Consider the following 20,334-nt stretch of genomic DNA (forward strand, 5'->3'; position numbering starts at 1 on the left):
AGAACCGTCAGAAAAACGGTGTGCAAGGACTGCACTGACCCCGTATTGAGAGGCATCCGTGGCAAGAACAAGATGTTGGCCAGGTCGATAAGTAGCCAGGCACGGGGCCTGTTTCAGCATAGTCTTCAATTTCTGGAAAGCAGCATCGCATGACGCGGACCAGTGAAAATGCACGTTTTTATGCAACAGGCGATGCAACAGCTGAGCCACCGAAGCAGCAGACGGTAAAAACCTGTGATAGTATGTTATTTTCCCCAAGAAAGCCTGCAGTTCCTTAACGGATGTAGGGCGAGGAGGGCATCGATCGCCGTGCAGTTTGCCGAAGCGGACGAATACCATCCCGAGAGAGTTGGAACCCCAAGTATGTGATAGATGCCTGAAAAAACTGTGATTTCTGAATATTACACAAGACCGGCGGTCTGTAAGACATTGAAAAGTGTGCGGAGAGTCTGAAGATGTTCGTCAGTGGTGGAGCCAGTGACAACAATGTCGTCCATGTAATTGATACACCCAGGGACAGGGAGCAATAATTGTTCCAAAAATCGTTGAAAGAGAGCAGGGGCGCTGGCAACCCCGAATGGTAAACGTTGGTATTGATAGAGGCCGAAAGGCGTGTTAAGGACCAGAAACTGCCGGGAAGCAGCATCGAGAGGAAGTTGATGGTAAGCTTCTGAAAAGTCAATTTCAGAAAAATATTGGCCTCCAGCAAGTTTAGTAAACAATTCTTCAGGTCGGGGCATAGTGTAAGTGTCAATGAGGAATTGCGCATTTACAGTGGCTTTAAAATCGCCACAGAGACGACTATCACCATTGGGCTTAGCAACGACGACGACAGGAGAGGACCACTCACTGGAAGTGACAGGAAGCAAGACCCCTGAAGTAGTGAGACGATCCAGCTCCCGTTTTACCCAATCACGAAAGGCCACAGGAATGGGCCGTGCCCAAAAAAACTTAGGCCGAGCAATGGGTTTGAGCGTGATATGAGCTTCAAAGTCATTTGCGCAGCCTAACCCAGGAGAAAAAAGGGACGAAAATGTCGTCGACAAGGAATCCAACTCAACATAAGGAATAGCATCAGAGACGATATTGACAGAGTCATCTATGGAGAATCCAAAAATGCGAAAGGCATCGAAACCAAAAAGATTCTCTGCAGTACTCTGGTCGACCACAAATATGGGAACAGTGCGAACTACGGATTTGTAAGATACCTCAGCATTAAATTGTCCCAAGAGAGAAATCTTCTGTTTAATGTACGTCCGTAATTGCCGAGTGACAGGTGACAGGAGTGGAGAACCCAACTGAAGATACGTCTGAGAATTGATGATAGTAGCAGCAGAACCAGCATGCGGACATCCCTACCAAGGATTTGGACAGTGAGGAATAACTACCCTCAAAGGGAAGAAGTGCAATTGACAGACAACATAGAAGCAGAATCAGCGTCATGTTCATGAACATCATGGATGCGATCTGATTTGCAAACGGAAGACACATGACCCTTCTTTTCGCAATTGTGACACATGGCCCAACATTGGGGACAATCCTCCCGTGAATGTTTTGTAAAACACCACGGACATGAAGGATGTTGCTGGGGGTTTTGCTGCAGTTTCTTAGAGGGTTGTTTACGGTTAGGCTGAGGCTGCACGTGGGAGCGTACTGCGGCCACATCGGCTGGCGGGGACACGCTGCACGCGTCGTCAACAGCGCACAGAGGTTGTATTTCCCCGACATCACCCCACGCCTCTATTTGCGCCCCAGCGGCGCGAGAAATTTCAAAAGACTGCGCGATGGAGAGGACTTCATCTAGAGTCGGATTTGCCAACTGAATGGCACGTTGCCTAACTTCTTTGACGGGTGCCGACCAGATAATAGCATCCCGTACCATGGAATCAGCATAGGATTCTTTGTGAACGTCAGTAACAAATTGACACTTTCGACTGAGGCCGTGAAGTTCAGCCACCCACGCGCGATAGGATTGATGCGGTTGTTTTTGACAATGATAAAAGGCGACACGAGAGGCTACCACATGCGTTTGCTTTTGAAAACAGACGGACAGAATTGGGCACATTTCAGCAAAGGACAAAGATGCAGGACCTTTCAAAGGAGACAATTGCGACAACAACCGATACATTTGCGGTGAAATCCATGAAAGGAACAGAGTCTTACATGTTTTGTTCGTCCGTGACATGAAATGCCAAGAAGTGCTGTCGAAGATGTTTTTCGTAATCAGACCAATCTTCCGCCATCTCGTCGTAAGGAGGAAAAGGAGGTATAGACGACGACAAGAAATGGCCCACATTAGATGCCGCGACGAAATTGCAAATCGCAGATGTTAGAAGCATTTGCTGTTCAATGAGACCTTGCAGTACACTCTACAAGTGCCATCAGTTCCTGAAGTTTATTCAATCTATCAGTAACACAGTTATGGTGAGAGAAGTGCAGTAAGTTCCTACTCATTCTTTACTTCGCCACCAAGTGACTACAACACAGTCACAGATATTAACAATATGCTATCAACAACAGAAAGCAGCAAGGCACCACATTTACTGATCCAGTCCCCCCCCCCAACACACACACACACACACACACACACACACACACACAAACAACACTGGTCAATGACAACACCTTACAAATTTAGCACTTCGTAGCCACTGCTGTTAACAGGGACGCATTTTACGTAAACTTCATGCAACAACTGCAAATAAGTACCCATTTAATAAGCAGAAAAACAACTACCCTCCATGAAGATAACCTCAGTGAAGTTCTAGGGGGGAAGAGGCTGTTTCTAAACTGAAAAATGAGCAGCACTCATGTAGGGAGAGGTTGCCTTTTCCTACAGCTGCTGTACGGGATAAAACAAACAGTTACTACTCTAGCATTGAGAACAGCGTGCATGTCCATGTGTCTTCCTTGCGTTAGTGTAATTAGTAACTCATATCTGCACTCCACGTAGTGTCGATGCTCTCTGTGGGAAATAAGCACTGCCTGGGTGTGACTGTACACCGTGTTGCCAGTGATTCATAAGGTACACTGTGGAGGGTCATTAGAATATTGTGAAACACCATCTAGTTGCTTCTTGTGATGTACTGGGGTACAAAGGGTAGGGAATCACCTGTTCACTCTTCAGTTCACAGACCTATGAACAAGGGAAGAGCATGAAATATCTGCAATGTAGAAACTACCAGCCCCATAGAATAAATGAATATGACCCTTTTAATAAGGTATTTATTATAGTTTAATCTTGTACTGGGAAACATTTTCACTAGAAGGCATGATTTTTGAGTCGTTCAAGGAAAAAGTGACATTTAAACACTCCCCCCCCCCCCCCCCCCCCCCAAACCAGTGAACACAAATCCCTACCAATCAGGATTTGTTATGTTGTTCAGGGTAAACCCCCCCCCCCCCTCCAACCTGTAGAAAAATTTGTACCTACACGAGGTGTCCCCCCCCCCCCTCCAATTTTCTTCCTTCACTGACTGGACCAAAAGTCTCTCTGACCTGTCAGTCAGTTCCATGTTTATACTTTATGACTGCTGTCTCCAATGTAACGAAGAAACATCACCGTTTGAGATTTGACATCATTAACATGCACAACAACCTGTGTACTGTGAGGTACGACATATTTCACATCCTTTCATTTTAACAGACAATGTTATAATTGGATTCTAGGTATCCACATGGTTGTTTGCTTGCTAGACGAACACAAAGTTGAACATCACAAACAATGTATAATTGACACATGCCACTGATATAGAGTTATGTAATATGTAAGTAGACTTTATCTTTCTACTCTTATGTACACAGTTGCTATGTTGTAGATATGAGTGTACATGCAATTGTTTGTTGATGTGTCCTGGCATGGGATGGAGGGAAGTAAGGTGATTGCGGTCAGTCTGCACTATCCAAGCAGCGAGCAGCACATGCAGAAAGACAAATTTCCAGTGAAGGCAGATTGATGACTGTCACAGAGCACTTATGAAAGACGCAGATTTTAGGACCTGACAGGATGGTTGCATCAGGAGACTCATGGAATTCGGAGGTCTGATTAACTATTTATTTGTGATCAGACTAACTATGACACTGAAGGCTAATTCTAAACATTAGAAATAGCAAAGGAGGCAATTGGTTTGACAATAGACGTCAGTGTTTGAAGCCAAAGGGGCAGGTGCCAACAGAAGTAGCTAACGCTAGCAGCACATTAAGTACAAAGTTGAGAGCAGCACTCTAAGTGAGACAAACAGACATGTCGGAGTTTACCGACACTGGCCACAAGCGATATGGAGTCACGCCCCAGCGATCTGACTGAGAGCTCCCTCTGAATACAAAAACATGGGTTTTTAAGGAATTGTGGTAACACACCATTTCTCCCTTCCTATAGTCGACCCACCAACCCACCGCCACTTAACAAGCTTTGGCCAATCTGACGAGCCGTTCTGCACCTCCAGGGCACCAGTGGCCAACCACATTTAGATTCCTCCCCAACTCCTTCCAGTAGGTAGGGATGCTTCATGATTTTACATTAACAAACTCCAAGTTTGGTATCAACAGTGTTTAGCTGAAAGCTAAACATAACTGCCACTCCTATTATGGCCAGCAACAACAGTGTTTTACATCACTTGGCCCCACTCTCCACCCTTCTGTAGGTGGAGACTGCTGTAGTAGCACTCTAACCTGTAGAAACCCACTGACACTGCAGTTCTCAGGAGCAACTATGAAGCTTGCTGCCTCTGTTTAGACGTGCCTTTTCATGGCTATATTCTACAGTGACACCTTACAGGCAGTTGATGGAGTTAAGAGATAATTCTCTGCAGTGAAGCTTCCCCCCAGGACAGCTGCACAGAGTGCCTGAAATTTGTATCGTTCTAGTGTTACTATTTATCCCCAGTATCCTAAACTCTACCAATTTTGCCTGCTCTCTGCATTGTGTCTCTGATTTCCTACCTTGGAGTGTCCTTGACGGCTTCGAATAGCCTTAAGCGGAACAATGTACAAGTCATTATGCCATCAATAAATGACATTGTTTTCTCTGTATTAGACGCCACTGATGGTGGGTTATACACCCAAGCAGCAGTTTGGCTATTAACTGTATAGAGGAGTCATTTAGCTGCAGACAAGCACAACAAAAATACAGCTGTACATTAGAGCTTTCAGCCAAATGACCTTCTTCAAAAGTAGAAAACACAAGCACAAATATTCACACACCCACAACTTATACATACACATGACCACACTGCTTCTACACAATCTGGCCTCAACAGCCGGATGCAGTGGTGTGTGTGTGTGGGTGTGTGTGTGTGTGTGTGTGTGTGTGTTTTCCATTTCAGAAGGAGGTTTTCTGACCAAAAGTTCAAATGTATAGCTGTCTTTTTGTTGGCCTCTTTGCAACTCAACATCTCCTTTTTATGGTGAGTAGCAATTTATTCTTTTCTTAATATTGTCATTATCCCATCATGGACTTTTCACTGTTTGGTTTGGCTATTAAATATTTTAAATGCAGTTCATGTTGTTTTTCAAGCTGTTCTTTAACAAATATTTAAAAGTTGTGGAGTACCACACTTTCACTACTTTTATATCCTCAGAAAACTTATCAGACAGCTTTTATTGAAAAATTGGGTTGAAGATACTGTGCCACAAAATATGTATTATGCCACATTGTCATTCTATACAAAGACAGTCACAGTGAATGTCACCACAAAATTTCATTGCTGAGTGTTGTTGGAAAAGTATTTGGCTGTATGTGATGTGTAGACGAGAAGCTCACAGATCATGTGCACCCTGAGTCTCCATGTGAGTTTTGAGGTTGGTAATCTACTACTGTTGACATGATATGATATGACAAGATTTTCACACACTGAAAATTCAGGAAAAGTGGCATGAACAGAAATCCCCATTGTTCATTTTTTTCATTGACCTGGATAAGGCTTTTACTTTACTTGCGAAGATAGTGCCTCCTCCAAAACTACTGAAGATGATCAGGGCTTTTCAAGACAATATGGAGGACGCTGTGATATTTAGCAAAAGCACATCTGATCCATCTGTTGTGGAAAGGAAAGTACTTCAAGGTTGTGGACTGGCATCTACCATGTTTGATATATTGTTTTTACTAATTTGACAAAGCTGCTTTCAGCAAATAAACTTGGGGGCGGGGGGGGGGGGGGCATATTTACATACCACTGAAGTGCTATCTTGCTAGTTTACTTGTAAACAACCTTTTGTTCAGTTATGATGCAGCATTCGTTCTACATACCTGGACATCTTCAGAGGCATGTGAATAAATTTCCTATTGCATGTAAGCTCTACTCTACACTTGTGAATGTAAAGAAAACTGTTGTTATGGTGCAAGACTACACAGATTTGCCTACCATAAGATTGGATGGCTCCTTGCTGAATGTAGTTGACAAATTCTGTTACCTTGGCTCACTAGTGTCGAAAACACCTCTCTCGATGATGAGATAAATGTGAGAAATGGCAAAGCGGCCAACACTTTTGAGAAGCTCAGCAAATGAGCATGGGACAATAAATACCTTACAGTGACAACAAAAATACTTGTCTATGAAGCATGTGTGGTGACACACTCTTGTACACAGCTAAGACTTTGACATTATATGCTAAACAAGAATGTAAGCTCAACATCTTTCATTAGGGATGCTTACAAAATATTTTAGGCATAATGTGGAGGAACTGCAAAACACAAGAGACATTCCTGAATACTGTGAAACTGCCAATTATCACTGTCACTCTCAAGGAATGTCACTTGCAGTGGCTAGGACACTTACAATGTATCAGTCACTTCCATCTTCTCTGACACACACCATACTGTGAGATAGCATATGCCCAGACTTCTAGGAAGGCCTGCATTGCAAGTGAAAGATCACACCAAGCACAAGATGAGGGCATTTAATATTAAGTGCAACAAATTGAAGGATGTCACTGAGGACTGCAGCAGAAGCAGAAGACTCATCAAGGACTGCAGCAAGACAAAGCATGGTTCAACAACTTAGTTTTGGAACGAGAATATAGACATGATTATGACTATCCCCTCTTTTGGCAATATATACACAAGCTGACATTAATTGCAAGTGCCTGAAGTGCCTGCATAATGCTAGTTGTATCTTCTGCCAGCAAATATATGCCAATGAGGACTTCAACAAGTCATGAATGTAAAACACTAAAATGGACTAGAGTGTCTGTAGAAGGATGAAATGATTGGTAGAAGCCAACTCATGGGAAAATTTGGCCCTTATTTAGATTCTGAAGGTAGTAGCTATAAAATACACAAGTGAAAGGTTATTTACAACTTTTATAGAAGTCAGACTGCAGTTACAAGGGTCAAAGAGTGTAAAGGGAAGCAGTAATTCATAACGGTGTGAGAAAGGGTTGTAGCCTATCTCTGATGTTATTCAACCTGTACACTGAGCAAGCAATAAAGGAAACCAAGAAGAAAATTGGATAGGGTAGTAAAAGTCCTGGAAAAGGAATAAAACTTTAAGGTCTGCTGCTGACACTGTAATTCTGTAGTGAGACAGTAAATTACTTAGAAGATCAATTGAATAGAATGGACAGTATTTTTAAAAGAAACAAGGGTAATAGATCAAATCAGATGAATATAAGGTAATTACATGAAGTGAGATACTAAAAGTTGTAGCTGAGTTTTGCTATTTGGACAGCAAAACTATTGACAACGGTCGAAATGTAGAGGACGTAAAATACAGACTGAAAATAGGGAGAAAAGTATCTGAAAATCTAATGTAAATTTAAGTGTTAGGAATTATTTTCTAGAAATATTTTCTGTATTTATTTATCTGGAGTTTACCTTGTATGGTAGTGAAACTTGGACAACAAACTATACAGACAAGAAGAGACCAGAAGTTGTCGACCGAAGAATGCTGAAGGTTATATGGGTAGATTGGACAATTAATGAAGAGATACTGAATTGAACTGGGAAGTAGAGAAATTTAAGGCACAACTTGACTACTAGAAGGCATCGATTAATAGTATATACACTGAGGTATCAAGGAATGATTAATTTGGTAATAGAGGAAGTGAGAAGAGCGAAAATTGCAGAGGGAGATGAAGACTTGACTACAGTAAACAGATTCTAGTGAATGTGAAGTGGAGTGTTTATGCAGAGATGATGAGACTTTCACAGTATAGACTAACAAGCAAAGCTAAGACAAACCAGTCTTCATACTGAAACCACAACCATGTACGAAGATACAGTTATGCCGTATTACACACTATCACTACAGATTTCTGTTTATTGTTCACTGACATCTTACTACTCAGCTATTGTTCTTATTTCTGGATATCCCTTTTCTGTTAAATTGTGACAATACTAATTTATCTTTAGCCTGAAAACAAAATCACCTTAGATTTCAACCAAGGAAAGTTTCACTAATCAAGTACCAAGAATGTATGGAGATATTGGCCACTACAGCTTATTGCCACAATCTAGTAGTATCTCATGAAGGATTAGAAGAATCCTCAACAATCACAACATTAAAAGTGTATTCCACACCCGAATGAAACTACAGAACTTGCTAGCCCTGTCAAAGGAGATCACAAACCCAGAAGGCTCACTCTCACTCATGGGAGGGAGGGAGGAGGGGGGTGTGGGGGGGAGGGGGTGGGGGAGGGGGGCAGAGGGGGAGGGGTAGAGGGGGGGAGAGAGAGAGAGAGAGAGAGAGAGAGAGAGAGAGCCAGGTCTGTGATCTCCTGTGACAGGGCTAGCAAGTTCTGTAGTTTCATTCTCTCTCTCTCTCTCTCTCTCTGTATCTCACACACAGACACACATACACACATGGAGAGAGAGAGAGAGATTTACAATTAAATCGAGACACTATCATGTCAAAGAAGTATGCAGGGTGTACATAAAGCAAGGGAACACTTTCAATTATTTACTGCACAAGAACCAAACATTGTACAGATATTTATGTCATTTTGAAGAGAAACCCTGAAAGTTTTTTTTTTTTTTTTTTTTTTTTTTTTTTTCATGTATACCGCCACAGTGTAGTTTGGAAATTTGCCAACAGTCAGCACTAGTCGCAAACATAGCGAGTTCAGGTGCGGAGCGAGCTTTCTGTGTGTTGAAGTTCGACAAAAACGAGTATGCTACAGCTGTTCCATGGATGTTTAGAGCCAAGTACAGTAAGAAGCCACCAACAAGAAAGACCATTTACCACTGGCACAACAAATTTGTTACGAAGGGTTGTTTGTGCCCAGCGAAGAGAAGCGGATGTCCCACTGTGAGTAAAGTGAATGTGGAGCGCATATAAGGGACATTCATAAGGAGTCCAAAGAAATCGGTGTGTCATGCATCCTGTGAACCCGAAATGGCTCCATTGACAGTGTGGAAAGTCCTGCAACAGAAGCTGTCTATGAAACCATTCAAATTGGAGCTAGCGCAGAAGCTCAATGACGATGACAAAGACAAGCATATTGAGTTTTGTTCGCAGTTGTAACAACTGAATGAGGATGGGGATGTCATTGTTGAGTGCTTAATTTTTAGCAACGAAGCCACTTTTCACACTAATGGGAAGCAGAGCTCCGGGAGAGATTATGGGAAGCGACAGCCACAGTCAACAATGCCATGTTGGGATGAGTATGGCAAGAATTCGATTACTGTACTGATGTCTGCCAGGTCACTCATTGTTTGTATATCGAATGTTTGTAAAAAAAACTTTCACAGTTTCTCTTCAAAATGCAATATGTATGACATCTATACAATGCTTAGTTATTGTGCAATAAATAATTGAAAGTGTTCCTGGATTTTATGTACACCCTGTACAATTCTGTAGCCATTTTGTGCACAGTAATTCATGCACACTAGCCCTGTTCGATCATTCAAAGGTCTTCACTCAGTAAAGTTGGTCAGAAAGCCAGAGGAGAAGGTTATCATTCACTAATAGCAATGACAAAATCTAGCTGAGATTTATCATAATATGACGATAATGCACGAGGCTTTGTGGTTCATTAGTTGAGGAATTTGGATGGAAACCAGAAGATGCTTGAATTATATCACAGATTATTATGTCAATATTTGTTTTTGACCCTTTACTTGATTACAGTCTGTTCTCCAATTTTTGTATACACGAAGAATGTCCCAATGTAGTTCAATTTTAATGTAAAGCTGCAGTTCAAACTTCCCTCTTCTGCCTGATTACTGGACTAGAACATAAGAATGCACGATGACAATGGCAAAATTTTGTCTATTGGAGCTATTCTAGCAAAGCACTCACCCCATAAGCTGATGAAAACTCTGACGCTAAAATGCCATTTGGGTTTGCTTTCATCAGGCGCTTAATGTTGCAAACAATGGTAGAAGGTAGCATTTGACAGTCATTTCCTTTGTCCTTTCCATTTCCACTGACTGAATGGTAATTGCCTAAAAAACAAAAGTATTTCACATAGTAGAACATAAGAGAGCATAATGGCATTAACTATCCACAACAAAATGTTAAACTTACTTTCTGAGGTTAATACTAATGGAAACACATTTCTTCCGTCAAATCTCAATATGTGGGTGGCACACTCAAGGAATTCTTCTGTATCATCGAATCCTTGCATTATGTGAGGGAATTTTGACAATACCTCTCTCTCAAGAGCCTCTACAGGAGCCCCCTAAAACAAAAATGCAGCTTGTGTGTAAAATTAGCTAAAGATCAAGGATATATCAACTGACTGCAACTTATGTAAAATAAAACAAAGGCAAATTGTGTATTGGGGGCTTGGAAACACAGACAAAGAAATGGGTAACTAAAAAGTTAGAGATGGCACTCTAGTTAGTAAACACCATCCTAGTCTTAGATATGATGGCAGTAAACACTCTGATTCTGTACACAGACACAATAATCTACTGGTTATATATGAGGTATCATCTGAATTATTCTAGCAATACAGCAATATGCACGACACACAAAACACAATTAAATAAAATGTTACACGTATGCCCTCCTTGGAGCATCTAGTTATATTGACAATATTGAGTAATTCACAGCAACACAAAACAAACTGAAAGAGAAATATTGTGTTTTCTAATCAGGTCTATAGTTAGTAGTACAAAAAGATACCAGAAAAGAAGTACTACAATATTCTTCAGAAATACAATTTTAGCCTGATGAAGTCCACACACATCAAATAGTTAACCTACGTTAAAAATTTTTACTTATGTTTTATTCTTCACTTTATTACACATTTATAAATTACATCATCATTAGATCTGTGGTATACAAGATGAAAGATTAGTGGCAACGTGTTTTTGTACCCACATAAATTTGAAAACCAATTTATAACATACAATATATAGTATTAAATCAAATTTTGAGTTTATGACTATAAATTACAAATTTAAAATTATGAGATGGAACTGCTGGCCTCTACTTAAATTCAGAAGAAAATTCTCAACAATGAGAGAAACTGCTCTAGTTTTCATCATCATTAGTTCCTTCCTCGGGGAGGAATGAGGGGTAGGTTGAGGAAGGTTAGGAAGAGAGTTCAGGATGTGAGGGACATGCAAGTTGTAAGGGTGAGGGGAGAAAATAATGAAGGGGAAGGTGTCAGAGGGATTATTAAGAGGTCACATATATTCCATCAGTAAGCTTCAGTCTACAGATGATAGAAAGACAGAGTGAGAAAGGTGAAAGAGAGAGCTTACATAGTCCTAGGAAACGAAAGCTGGGGAAACATTTGTAAATAGCACTGAAATTTTAAATTTCAAATACATTGTATATTGTAATGATATTCTGTATGCCAGTGGTGGAGTGCAGTTAATACAGATTCTGAGAGCCAACTAATTTGGATGAAGAAACGTGTGAAATATGTGTTAAACACGGTAATCAAAGCTTTTAGAGATCTCATGCCTTAGGTGCAGTAGCTGCAGCACATTTCAGGGAAAACTTGAAGGTTGTGCATAAATTTTCTGATCATGTTGTAGTATCAGTTGGAGATATACCATTAGCTTGCACAATAGTTACTTGCATTTGATTTCATTTTATCAGGACTTCTGCTGTTTGCCTTGGTAGCAGGTGCGGGGTCCTGGGTTGGGTCCTGCTTGTGCTGTTGTGTATTTTCCACCCCCTTTGCACGCGCGTGCCGGCTGGCTGTGTATCTAGTTTGCTCGTGGCTTAATGTATAATTGGCCTTATGCACATTAGATAATAGATTTGTACTGCTTAGCTGGTGTTTATTAATAGGTTGATTAATTCTACAGATGATGTGCTGTAATGAATAATTGTGTTATAGTTACTTGAGGCAGATGTCAGTCAGTTGTAGATACCCACTAGTTCAGGGATTTTTCATGCCTATTCGTGGCGGTTGTTGCTCCTGTTCGGGGGTCCATGCCGAGGCTGTATTGGAAACAGCTGAGGGGGCAGGTGTTCGCTTCTGGGTGTAGTTTGTTGAATCCCATGAGGTTGCTTGGTCACATGAAATTTTATATTTTATATCCTACATTGTAGGGTGCCTGCCATTTAAGTAACATGGTTGTGTGACATGGCATATGATTTGTTGTTGCCTATACTCTGAATTACTTTGGTAATACCAATCACTCCAGTAACAAAAGACTACATTTCCTTGTTAAATTTTAGTAAATTGTTCTTCAGGTTGATCATAGTTTTTGAGTAAATAATTTTTAACTCATTTCACTAAATGTGTAATAGGCCATAAGTGCCGAGGTTTATGAACATTTAAATTTTGAAGTAACTTGCTCTCACCTAAATGGTAATTTTAAAAATGTGTTGATGGTTTTATTTGTTATTTGTCTTGTTTAAATGTGCCAAATAAATGTTGAGTGCAACTGAGGAGGGTGATTACCTGATGTGTTACTTGTCCAGTCGTACTGTGCTGAGCTTGTGTCATTGTGTAAAAGTTGAATTCCATGCTGTGTTGACACACCATTGGTAGTTGTGTCTGGTGATAAATTAGGTTATTTATCTTAACTTGTATTTTTTGTGTGTGAGCAATCTCTGTTGGTTGTATTACATTACAGGACAACGAAGACCCAGGGGTGTCCGGGACTGAGCCAGTTGAGGAGAGAGCAGCTAGTTTATGAGCTTAAGATACGTGGGGCGCCGACTGATGGTAGGTGACGGACCTGAGCACATGTTTGCAGGGAGTTTTGGACTGTCCGGTATGCCTCGCTGGAGAAGGCATTGGAGAGGTAGGTTTGGTGTTGTCCACGTGTGCTGCGTTGCTTTCCGGTGTGCAGGAGAATCTCGAGTTTATAAGGGATAGTAACCCTTCCCATACGCAGGTTAGCCAGGTTCAATCCCAGCTCATTCACTGGGTTAATAGATTGGGAGCTTTAGAACAGTTGAAGGTTACCCCTGAACAGACGGCCAATGTTGGCAAGTTGCATCAGAGGACTATGGCATTGCAGTTCGATCTTAATGCAGCAGGGTTGCAGGAGGAAGAAAGCGTAGGAGGAGGCACATTGGTACAAGACCCAGTTAATAAATCAGTGCGGACAGGGAAATTAACGAAAGTTGGGCAGCCATTGCTCAAACCATTTGCTAAGTTACCCAATCCTATACTTCTTTTAATTGAGGGACTGAGCGTTCTGATGGTAGACAAGTTGCCACATGTTGTTGAGGTTCTGTGGTTATTGGTAGGTTTGGAAACACATGCTGATGCACTAGATGCTGACCACTGAGTTATTCTTCAACTGATTTATCCTTTGGCTAAAGGGTTATTGAGTATTATTATTAGTGAAGTATTGAGAGTTAAGGGTAGCCTTTCTGATTTGCAGCGGAAGATCACTGAATGTAAATTCACTCTACGCATTAGGCATGATTTGGCAGGCCAATATTTTTATCGTGTTCAGCATCAAACCGTGACCCTCGAACAATACACTGATGAAATTCATGTCGCCATTACAGCGTTGGACTTAAATATAACTGAGAGGAAGGCTGTAGAGAGTTTATTGCGGGCCATCAGACCGGAGGACAGGTCACGGGTTATGTTTGCCCCTAAGCCAACTACCTTCAGTGAACTTGAGACTTTGGTTTAGCAGATTGAGGGGCTTCATTTTGCTGATAGTAAGGGAGCCAGGGTGCGAGAAGCGGATCCTACAACTACCTGGGTGCAACCTAATCGTACTGAAGGAAAGATAAATGATGTTGGGAGTAGGAGTTGTTTTCGTTGTGGGAGTTTCGAGCATTTGTTGTGTGCTTGTCCAGAGAGACAGAAACTGCACCCGAGTAGCTGACGGTTTAGGAACAGGGACACCTTTAGTCAGGAGCGTCCAATGAAGCGATGTAATCACATAAGAACAGTTGGTAGCCAGTCACTGCTGTTCGTTTGCAGCACATCGAACCACGAACCAGTCTGCCTGTTAATAAATTCTGGTAGTAGTATGTCCTTGTTAGATCATCAATGGTGGCAGAAGTATCATTCATTATGTAAGCTACCTCCCTTGCAACCAACCTCAGAGGGATGTTGTGTGGTTAATGGGCAAAGGTTGCCCCTCATGGGCTGTTGCTGGGGAAGTCTATCAATACATGGGTTTTCGTGGATGATTCATATGTTAGTGGTGGAAAACCTGTCCGTTAATTTGTTATTGGGCTGCGATTCGATACAATGGATGGGTCTGGTGTTAGATTACGCCAGTAGGATGTTTCATTTTCGGTTCGCACCTGCAGAGAAGTTTAGTTTGTGTTTCATGCCAGGGGCAGACCAAGGTAAACAATATATCTGTTCAGGATTCTGAATTTGGGCTCAGTCATTTTCCAGGTAGTCAGGCAGAGGAATTATTGGCGCTTATGAGTCGTTTTCCTGATGTGCTGACTAATAAGCTCGGTGTGACGGATAAAATTCGTTTCTATATAATGTGCCAGTTCGACAACCCCCATACAGACTACACCACAGAAGCCGGAAGCGTTGTGCCAGTTGGTTGATAAAATGTTGGAGGAAGGAGTGATCAGGAAGTCGGCCTCTCCTTATGCTTCTCCGATGCTTTTGGTGCCTAAGGCAGAGGCTGGGTATCGCCCAGTAGTGGACTATAAATGATTAAACCAGAAGGTTGTTTTGGAGTCGGTGCCGTTGCCCGACCTGCACCATTGTTTTACCTGGTTCGCAGGGACGAAGGTCTTTACCATCCTGGACCTCAACCAGGCTTACTACCAGATTCTGTTATCCGAAGAGTCTAAACCGGTCACTGTGTTTATCATGGACTGGAACCTTTATGAGTTTAATCGGGTGCCATTCGAGTTGTCCACAGACGTGGCAGTCCTGTCTCAGCTGCTAGATAACATCTTGAGGGATGTCAAGTACAAGTTTGTTTATAATTACCTTGACAATGTGGCAGTACATAGTCCTAAGCTTGAGGAGCACCTTCAGCATTTGTAGCAAGTCTTACTCCGCTTGAGGGAAACTGGGTTCACAGTCAAGCCTTCTAAGATAAGTTTGGCACACAAGGACATTTCGTTTTTGGGACATTTGGTCTCGGCAGGAGGCATGAGCATTGACCAGGGGAGAACAAGTGATCTACAGTAGTTTCCGCCTTCTTTGACTAAGAAGGGAGTTGCCCGATTTATAAGGATGGCTAATTTCTTCCGTAAATTTGTACCCATTTTGCGCAATTAGCTGTTCCACTAAACCAACTTCAGAAGAAGAATGTGGATTTTCAGTGGGGCAAATCCCAGCAATCTGCATTTGATGCTATTAAGGAGGCCTTAACCAATCCACCCATGTTGGCTGTACCATATTTTGGTAAGCGTTTTATTGTTCAGACGGACACGTCTAATTCTTGGGTGGCGGCAGTGCTACTCCAGGAGGATGAAAGTGAACGTCATCCAATAGCATGAACGTCATACAATAGCATATGCATCCAGGAAACTCTTGCCTGCCGATTTAAAACATTCTGTGTACGAATAGGAAGTGTTTGCAGTACTCTTCAATTTAGAAAGGTTTCGTTTCTACCTAGAACATAGACATTTCGACTTGGAGACTGACCAACCAGGCATTACGCTGGGTACTGGCCCGCCCCAGGAAAACCAGACGTATCACCCGGTGGGCAGTCCGCATATCTGCCTACAGAGTCAGCATTAAGCATGTGAGGGGAACGGAAAATACTATAGCGGACGCAATGAGTCGGATGTTTGAGGAGGAACAGGAAGGAGACCAGGATACTACTGGCGTAGGCAATGGAAGTTTGGTTATGGGTGTCCTAACTGAAGTTCTGGAGTTGTTTGGCAGTTTGAGAGAAAAGCAAGGCATGGATCCTACCTCAAGTCCCATAAAACAGCACATCCTAGACGGGAAGCAGGTGCCAGGCTATAGCATAGAAAAGGGCATCGTATGCTACCAAACTAAGAGCGATGGAAGGGATAAGATTTGTCTGCCGAGTGAACTAGTCCCGGCAATTTTCCATTATTTCCACTATTTTCCATTATTTCCATAATTCTGTGGTGGGAGGCCATCTGGGAGTCATCAAGACTATTGCTAAGATTTGGGAGCATCTAACCTGGGTGACACTGTATAAGGACATTCGTAGACTATTAGAGCAATGCCACGTTTGTAAGGGGTCCAAGCCCAACTCTAATGCGAGGAGAGGGATGCTGCAATCTACCAGGGAGAATGCACCAATGGACAAGGCATTCATTGATTATATCGGACCATTACTGAGAACGTGGAATGGCAATAGATATACATTGGTAGTGGTGGATGCATTCACACACTTTGTATGGCTCATCCCTAGTAGTGTAAAAATAGCGGGTTTAACCATTCACCATCTGACTAACATTTTTTCGATCTTTGGTCCACCAAGGTCGCTTGTTAGTGGTAACATTCCTGCTTTTGGGTCGCGTCAGTTTAGGAGATTTTGTTTCGAAAGTGCTATACATCACGACGCTACTATTCCCTACTGCCAGCAACTTTCATTTGCAGAGAAAGTGAATTGCAATCTTAAGGCTGCTCTCATAACCTTCCACCAGAAGTCGCAGCGAAGTTGGGATGAGACGATCCCTTGGTTGAACTTAGCCTTCAACTCCGCGTGCCAGGAAGCAAGTAAGGCTGCCCCTCTCTCTCTGATGCTTAGTTACCCTGTGAACTCCCCACTCACCAATTTGTAGGTCCATCAATGATTTACTGCCTGAGCAGGTGATCAGCGAGCTCATTCAGCAGAATTGGAGACGTACCAAAAAAAATATCGAGCTTGTACATCGAAAATTAGCGCAGTGCTATAATCACAGGTACAGTCCATTTACGGTCCAGCCAGGGGCGACAGTTTTCATCTGTAATTTTGGGGCAGGGGGGCAAGGGAAAGACAAAATCTCAAGCAAGTTATCACCACGTTTCGTGAGACGCTGCCAGGTGTTATGGGTCTTGAACCCAGTCAGTTTGCTGTTTTGGAATAGTCAGACGGCGGAAACCTCATGGGTGCACATCTCTCAGGTCATGGGAGGGAGCTACCTCTTGTCTCTTGTCTTGGCTAAATGGGATGGTTTCCAGTTTTCTGAGAGGGAGGATGAGCCATGTGACTCGATCAGCGATATTCCCACCACCGGTACGGGTCATCTATCCGGTGGTGTGCGCAGAGGATGTGGTGACGCTGCCTACCGGGCTGATCGGGGACCGAAGGCTAAGCTCTAGTAAATAGGGAGGATTTTTGCTTTGGGACGCCTAGCAGTAACATCATTTGGGAAGTCTGGCAGATAGTACAGACGCCATGCGAGGCAGCAGGAAGAGCACATCTAAAAGGGGCTGTTTACCCGGGTGACGGTGCCGTAGCAAATATCGCCGGCGTGGAAGCAGTCACGTTACTAGGAAGCCATTGGTGTATTTCACTTCCTGCATGTCTCCTGGCACCACGATCTGCGGCAACTGGCTTCATCGAAGAAGCAAGAGGGTAAGGGCCTTGGTTGTGCTGTAAATTGTGGCCGGAATCAACTACTGGGGTCAGTGCTGTTGACTTCATTTTCTCGGCCAGTCTTTGCTACTCCTACTGAGTCTGTCTTCGAATATGTTAATTTCAACTTCCTTAATACGCAAGGTTCTAGTGAGAGATGTATGTGATGTGATGATTAACATTTACTAGCACCTGGAGTGCTGATACATTCTGTTTGTAGATTGCTACTATCAGTGTTAACCGCCAGTGAAAACAGTTTGGCTGGTCCTTGTCTAAGTGCTGCCTGGTTATTGTATTTACATCACATGACAGAGTTAAGCTGGTCAATTGCTATAGATATATATGGATAAAATTTTCCCTGGATATATTTTGCTGCGAATTGCAATAACATTACTGTTACGTTTCTATCTGAAATTATAGTGTGTCGAGAGACACGTGTCTCATTCTATATGAGTAGTTTCATAAATTCTTACAAGTTACAGAGAGGCCAGTTGTTAGTGTGTGTTTACATAGTTCGAAACTGATTCTTTTAATGAAAGTACAAGAATTCCTTCAGTGACAGTATGTGCATATGGTAATTAATTATGATTTAATCACAAATTTAAGTGTGGCTATTTGCTGTAAGTCACCTTGTGTTTAGTGTTTGGGGGGGGGGGGGGGGTCTCGATATACTGTTAGCCTGCATGTTAGTTACTTGCATTTCATTTCGTTTTATCGGGACTTCTGCTGTTTGCCTTGGTAGTGGGTGTGGGTCCTGGGTTGCGTCCTGCTTCTGCTGTTGTGTATTTTCCGGCCTCTTTGCCCGTACAATCCGGCTGGCCGTCCATCTTGTTCACTCACGGCATAATGTATAATTGCCCTTATGCACATAAGATAATAGATTTCTGAATTTTTCGTGCCTTTTCGTCACCACTGCTGCTCCTGTTCGGGGGTCCATGCCGAGGCTGTATTGGAAACAGCTGAGTGGGCAGGCGTCCGCTTCTGGGTGTAGTATGTTGAATCCCACGAGGTTGCTTCATCACGTGAAATTTTATATTTTATATCCTACATTGTAGGGTGCCTGCCATTTAAGTAATGTGGTTGTGTGCCATGGTATATGATTTGTTGTTGCCTGCACTCTGAATTACTTTGGCAATACCAATCACTGCAGTAACGAAAGACTACATTTCCTTGTTAAATTTTGGTAAATTGTTCTTCAAGTTGATCATAGTTTTTGAGTAAATAATTTTTAACCCATTTTGAATGTTTAAATTTTGAAGTAACTTGCTCTCACCTAAACGGTAAATTTAAAAATGTGTTGATGGTTTTATTTGTTATCTGTCTTGTTTAAATGTGCCAAATAAATGTTCAGTTCAACTTATGATGGTGATTGCCTGATGTGTCACTTGGTCCAGTCCTACCACCCCACAGCCTACTGTGATGAGCTTGTGTCATGTAAACATTGAATTCCATGCTGTGCTGACACGCCAACATGTATGAAGTGAACAAAACTGTGACAGATTGTAATGACATTCCGTAACATATAAGTTAGAAGGCTGCTTCAAAAGCAGATGCAACTATAGATCTATTTCACTGACATCAGTCTTAGAGAATTTTGGAATATATTTTATGCTGGCATATTATGACCTTTCTGGAGGCCGAAAATCGCCTCCACAGAATTCAACATGTATTCCACAAACAATGATTGTATGAAACCTAACTAGCTCTGTTTGTCCACGATACCAAGAATGCAGTAGATGCCAGTTTCCAGGTTGATGGCATGTTCCTTGACTTCCAGATGGCATTTCATATGATTCTGCACTGTCACCTAATGAACAAAATGTAAGCATACTGAATACTGGACAAACTTTGTGATGGACTTGAGGAGTTCTTACAAACAGAACGAAACACATCATTCTTAATGAAGAGAACTCTTCAGATGTAAAGGTAACTTCACGCATACCGCAAGGGAATGTTATACGTCTGTTACTGTCCACATTATACATATACAAGGTTTCTTTCCTAAGAGTCATCATGCATCTTTTCTCTAGTGTTTTAGCTGATATTTGCAATTTTGATTTTGCGATGTGTAGCTGGAGCCGGGCCCAACAAACATTGCTCGTCACATCTTTCATGCGATGCCCAGTATCAATGGAAAATGCCAGTTTGTTTCCTATTACAAACGAAATTATTTTTAAAGCTGAATTTTACATTCACATTCAACTGAATAGTCTCAAATTAGTCTAGTGGCATATCTGTTTAACACACATACATTAACAGGGACAGTAAAACACAAAGAACAGCCAGTACTCCTACAGCTACAGCACCACCCAGGCCCATGCTGACTGCTCCCACCACGCAGCATCACTGCTCAGTAGCTGCTGCTGGAGTACTGATTTTTCTTCATGTTGTACTGTTCCTGTTAATACATGTTGATAAACGAAATATCTCACTAGACAATTTGGGACTGCTCAAGTGAATGGGCACATAAAGAATCTGCCTTAAAAACAATA

The 20,334-nt window shown here is 42.1% G+C and overlaps 1 protein-coding gene across 2 annotated transcripts in view; it reads right to left on the bottom strand.

Annotated features, from left to right (window-relative positions):
* The window catches only part of LOC124794856, a 130,758-nt gene that overhangs the window by 77,414 nt on the left and 33,010 nt on the right, over positions 1-20,334 (bottom strand). For both annotated transcript variants that reach the window (XM_047258522.1, XM_047258525.1), the window contains 2 exons: positions 10,467-10,620; positions 10,239-10,384 (listed from right to left, as the gene is read on the bottom strand). In XM_047258522.1, the coding sequence (XP_047114478.1) occupies positions 10,239-10,384; positions 10,467-10,620 (300 nt within the window). The remainder of the gene's footprint in view (positions 1-10,238; positions 10,385-10,466; positions 10,621-20,334) is intronic.

This window comes from Schistocerca piceifrons, chromosome 4 (assembly GCF_021461385.2).
Source record: "Schistocerca piceifrons isolate TAMUIC-IGC-003096 chromosome 4, iqSchPice1.1, whole genome shotgun sequence".
NCBI classification, from domain to species: Eukaryota; Metazoa; Arthropoda; class Insecta; order Orthoptera; family Acrididae; genus Schistocerca; species Schistocerca piceifrons.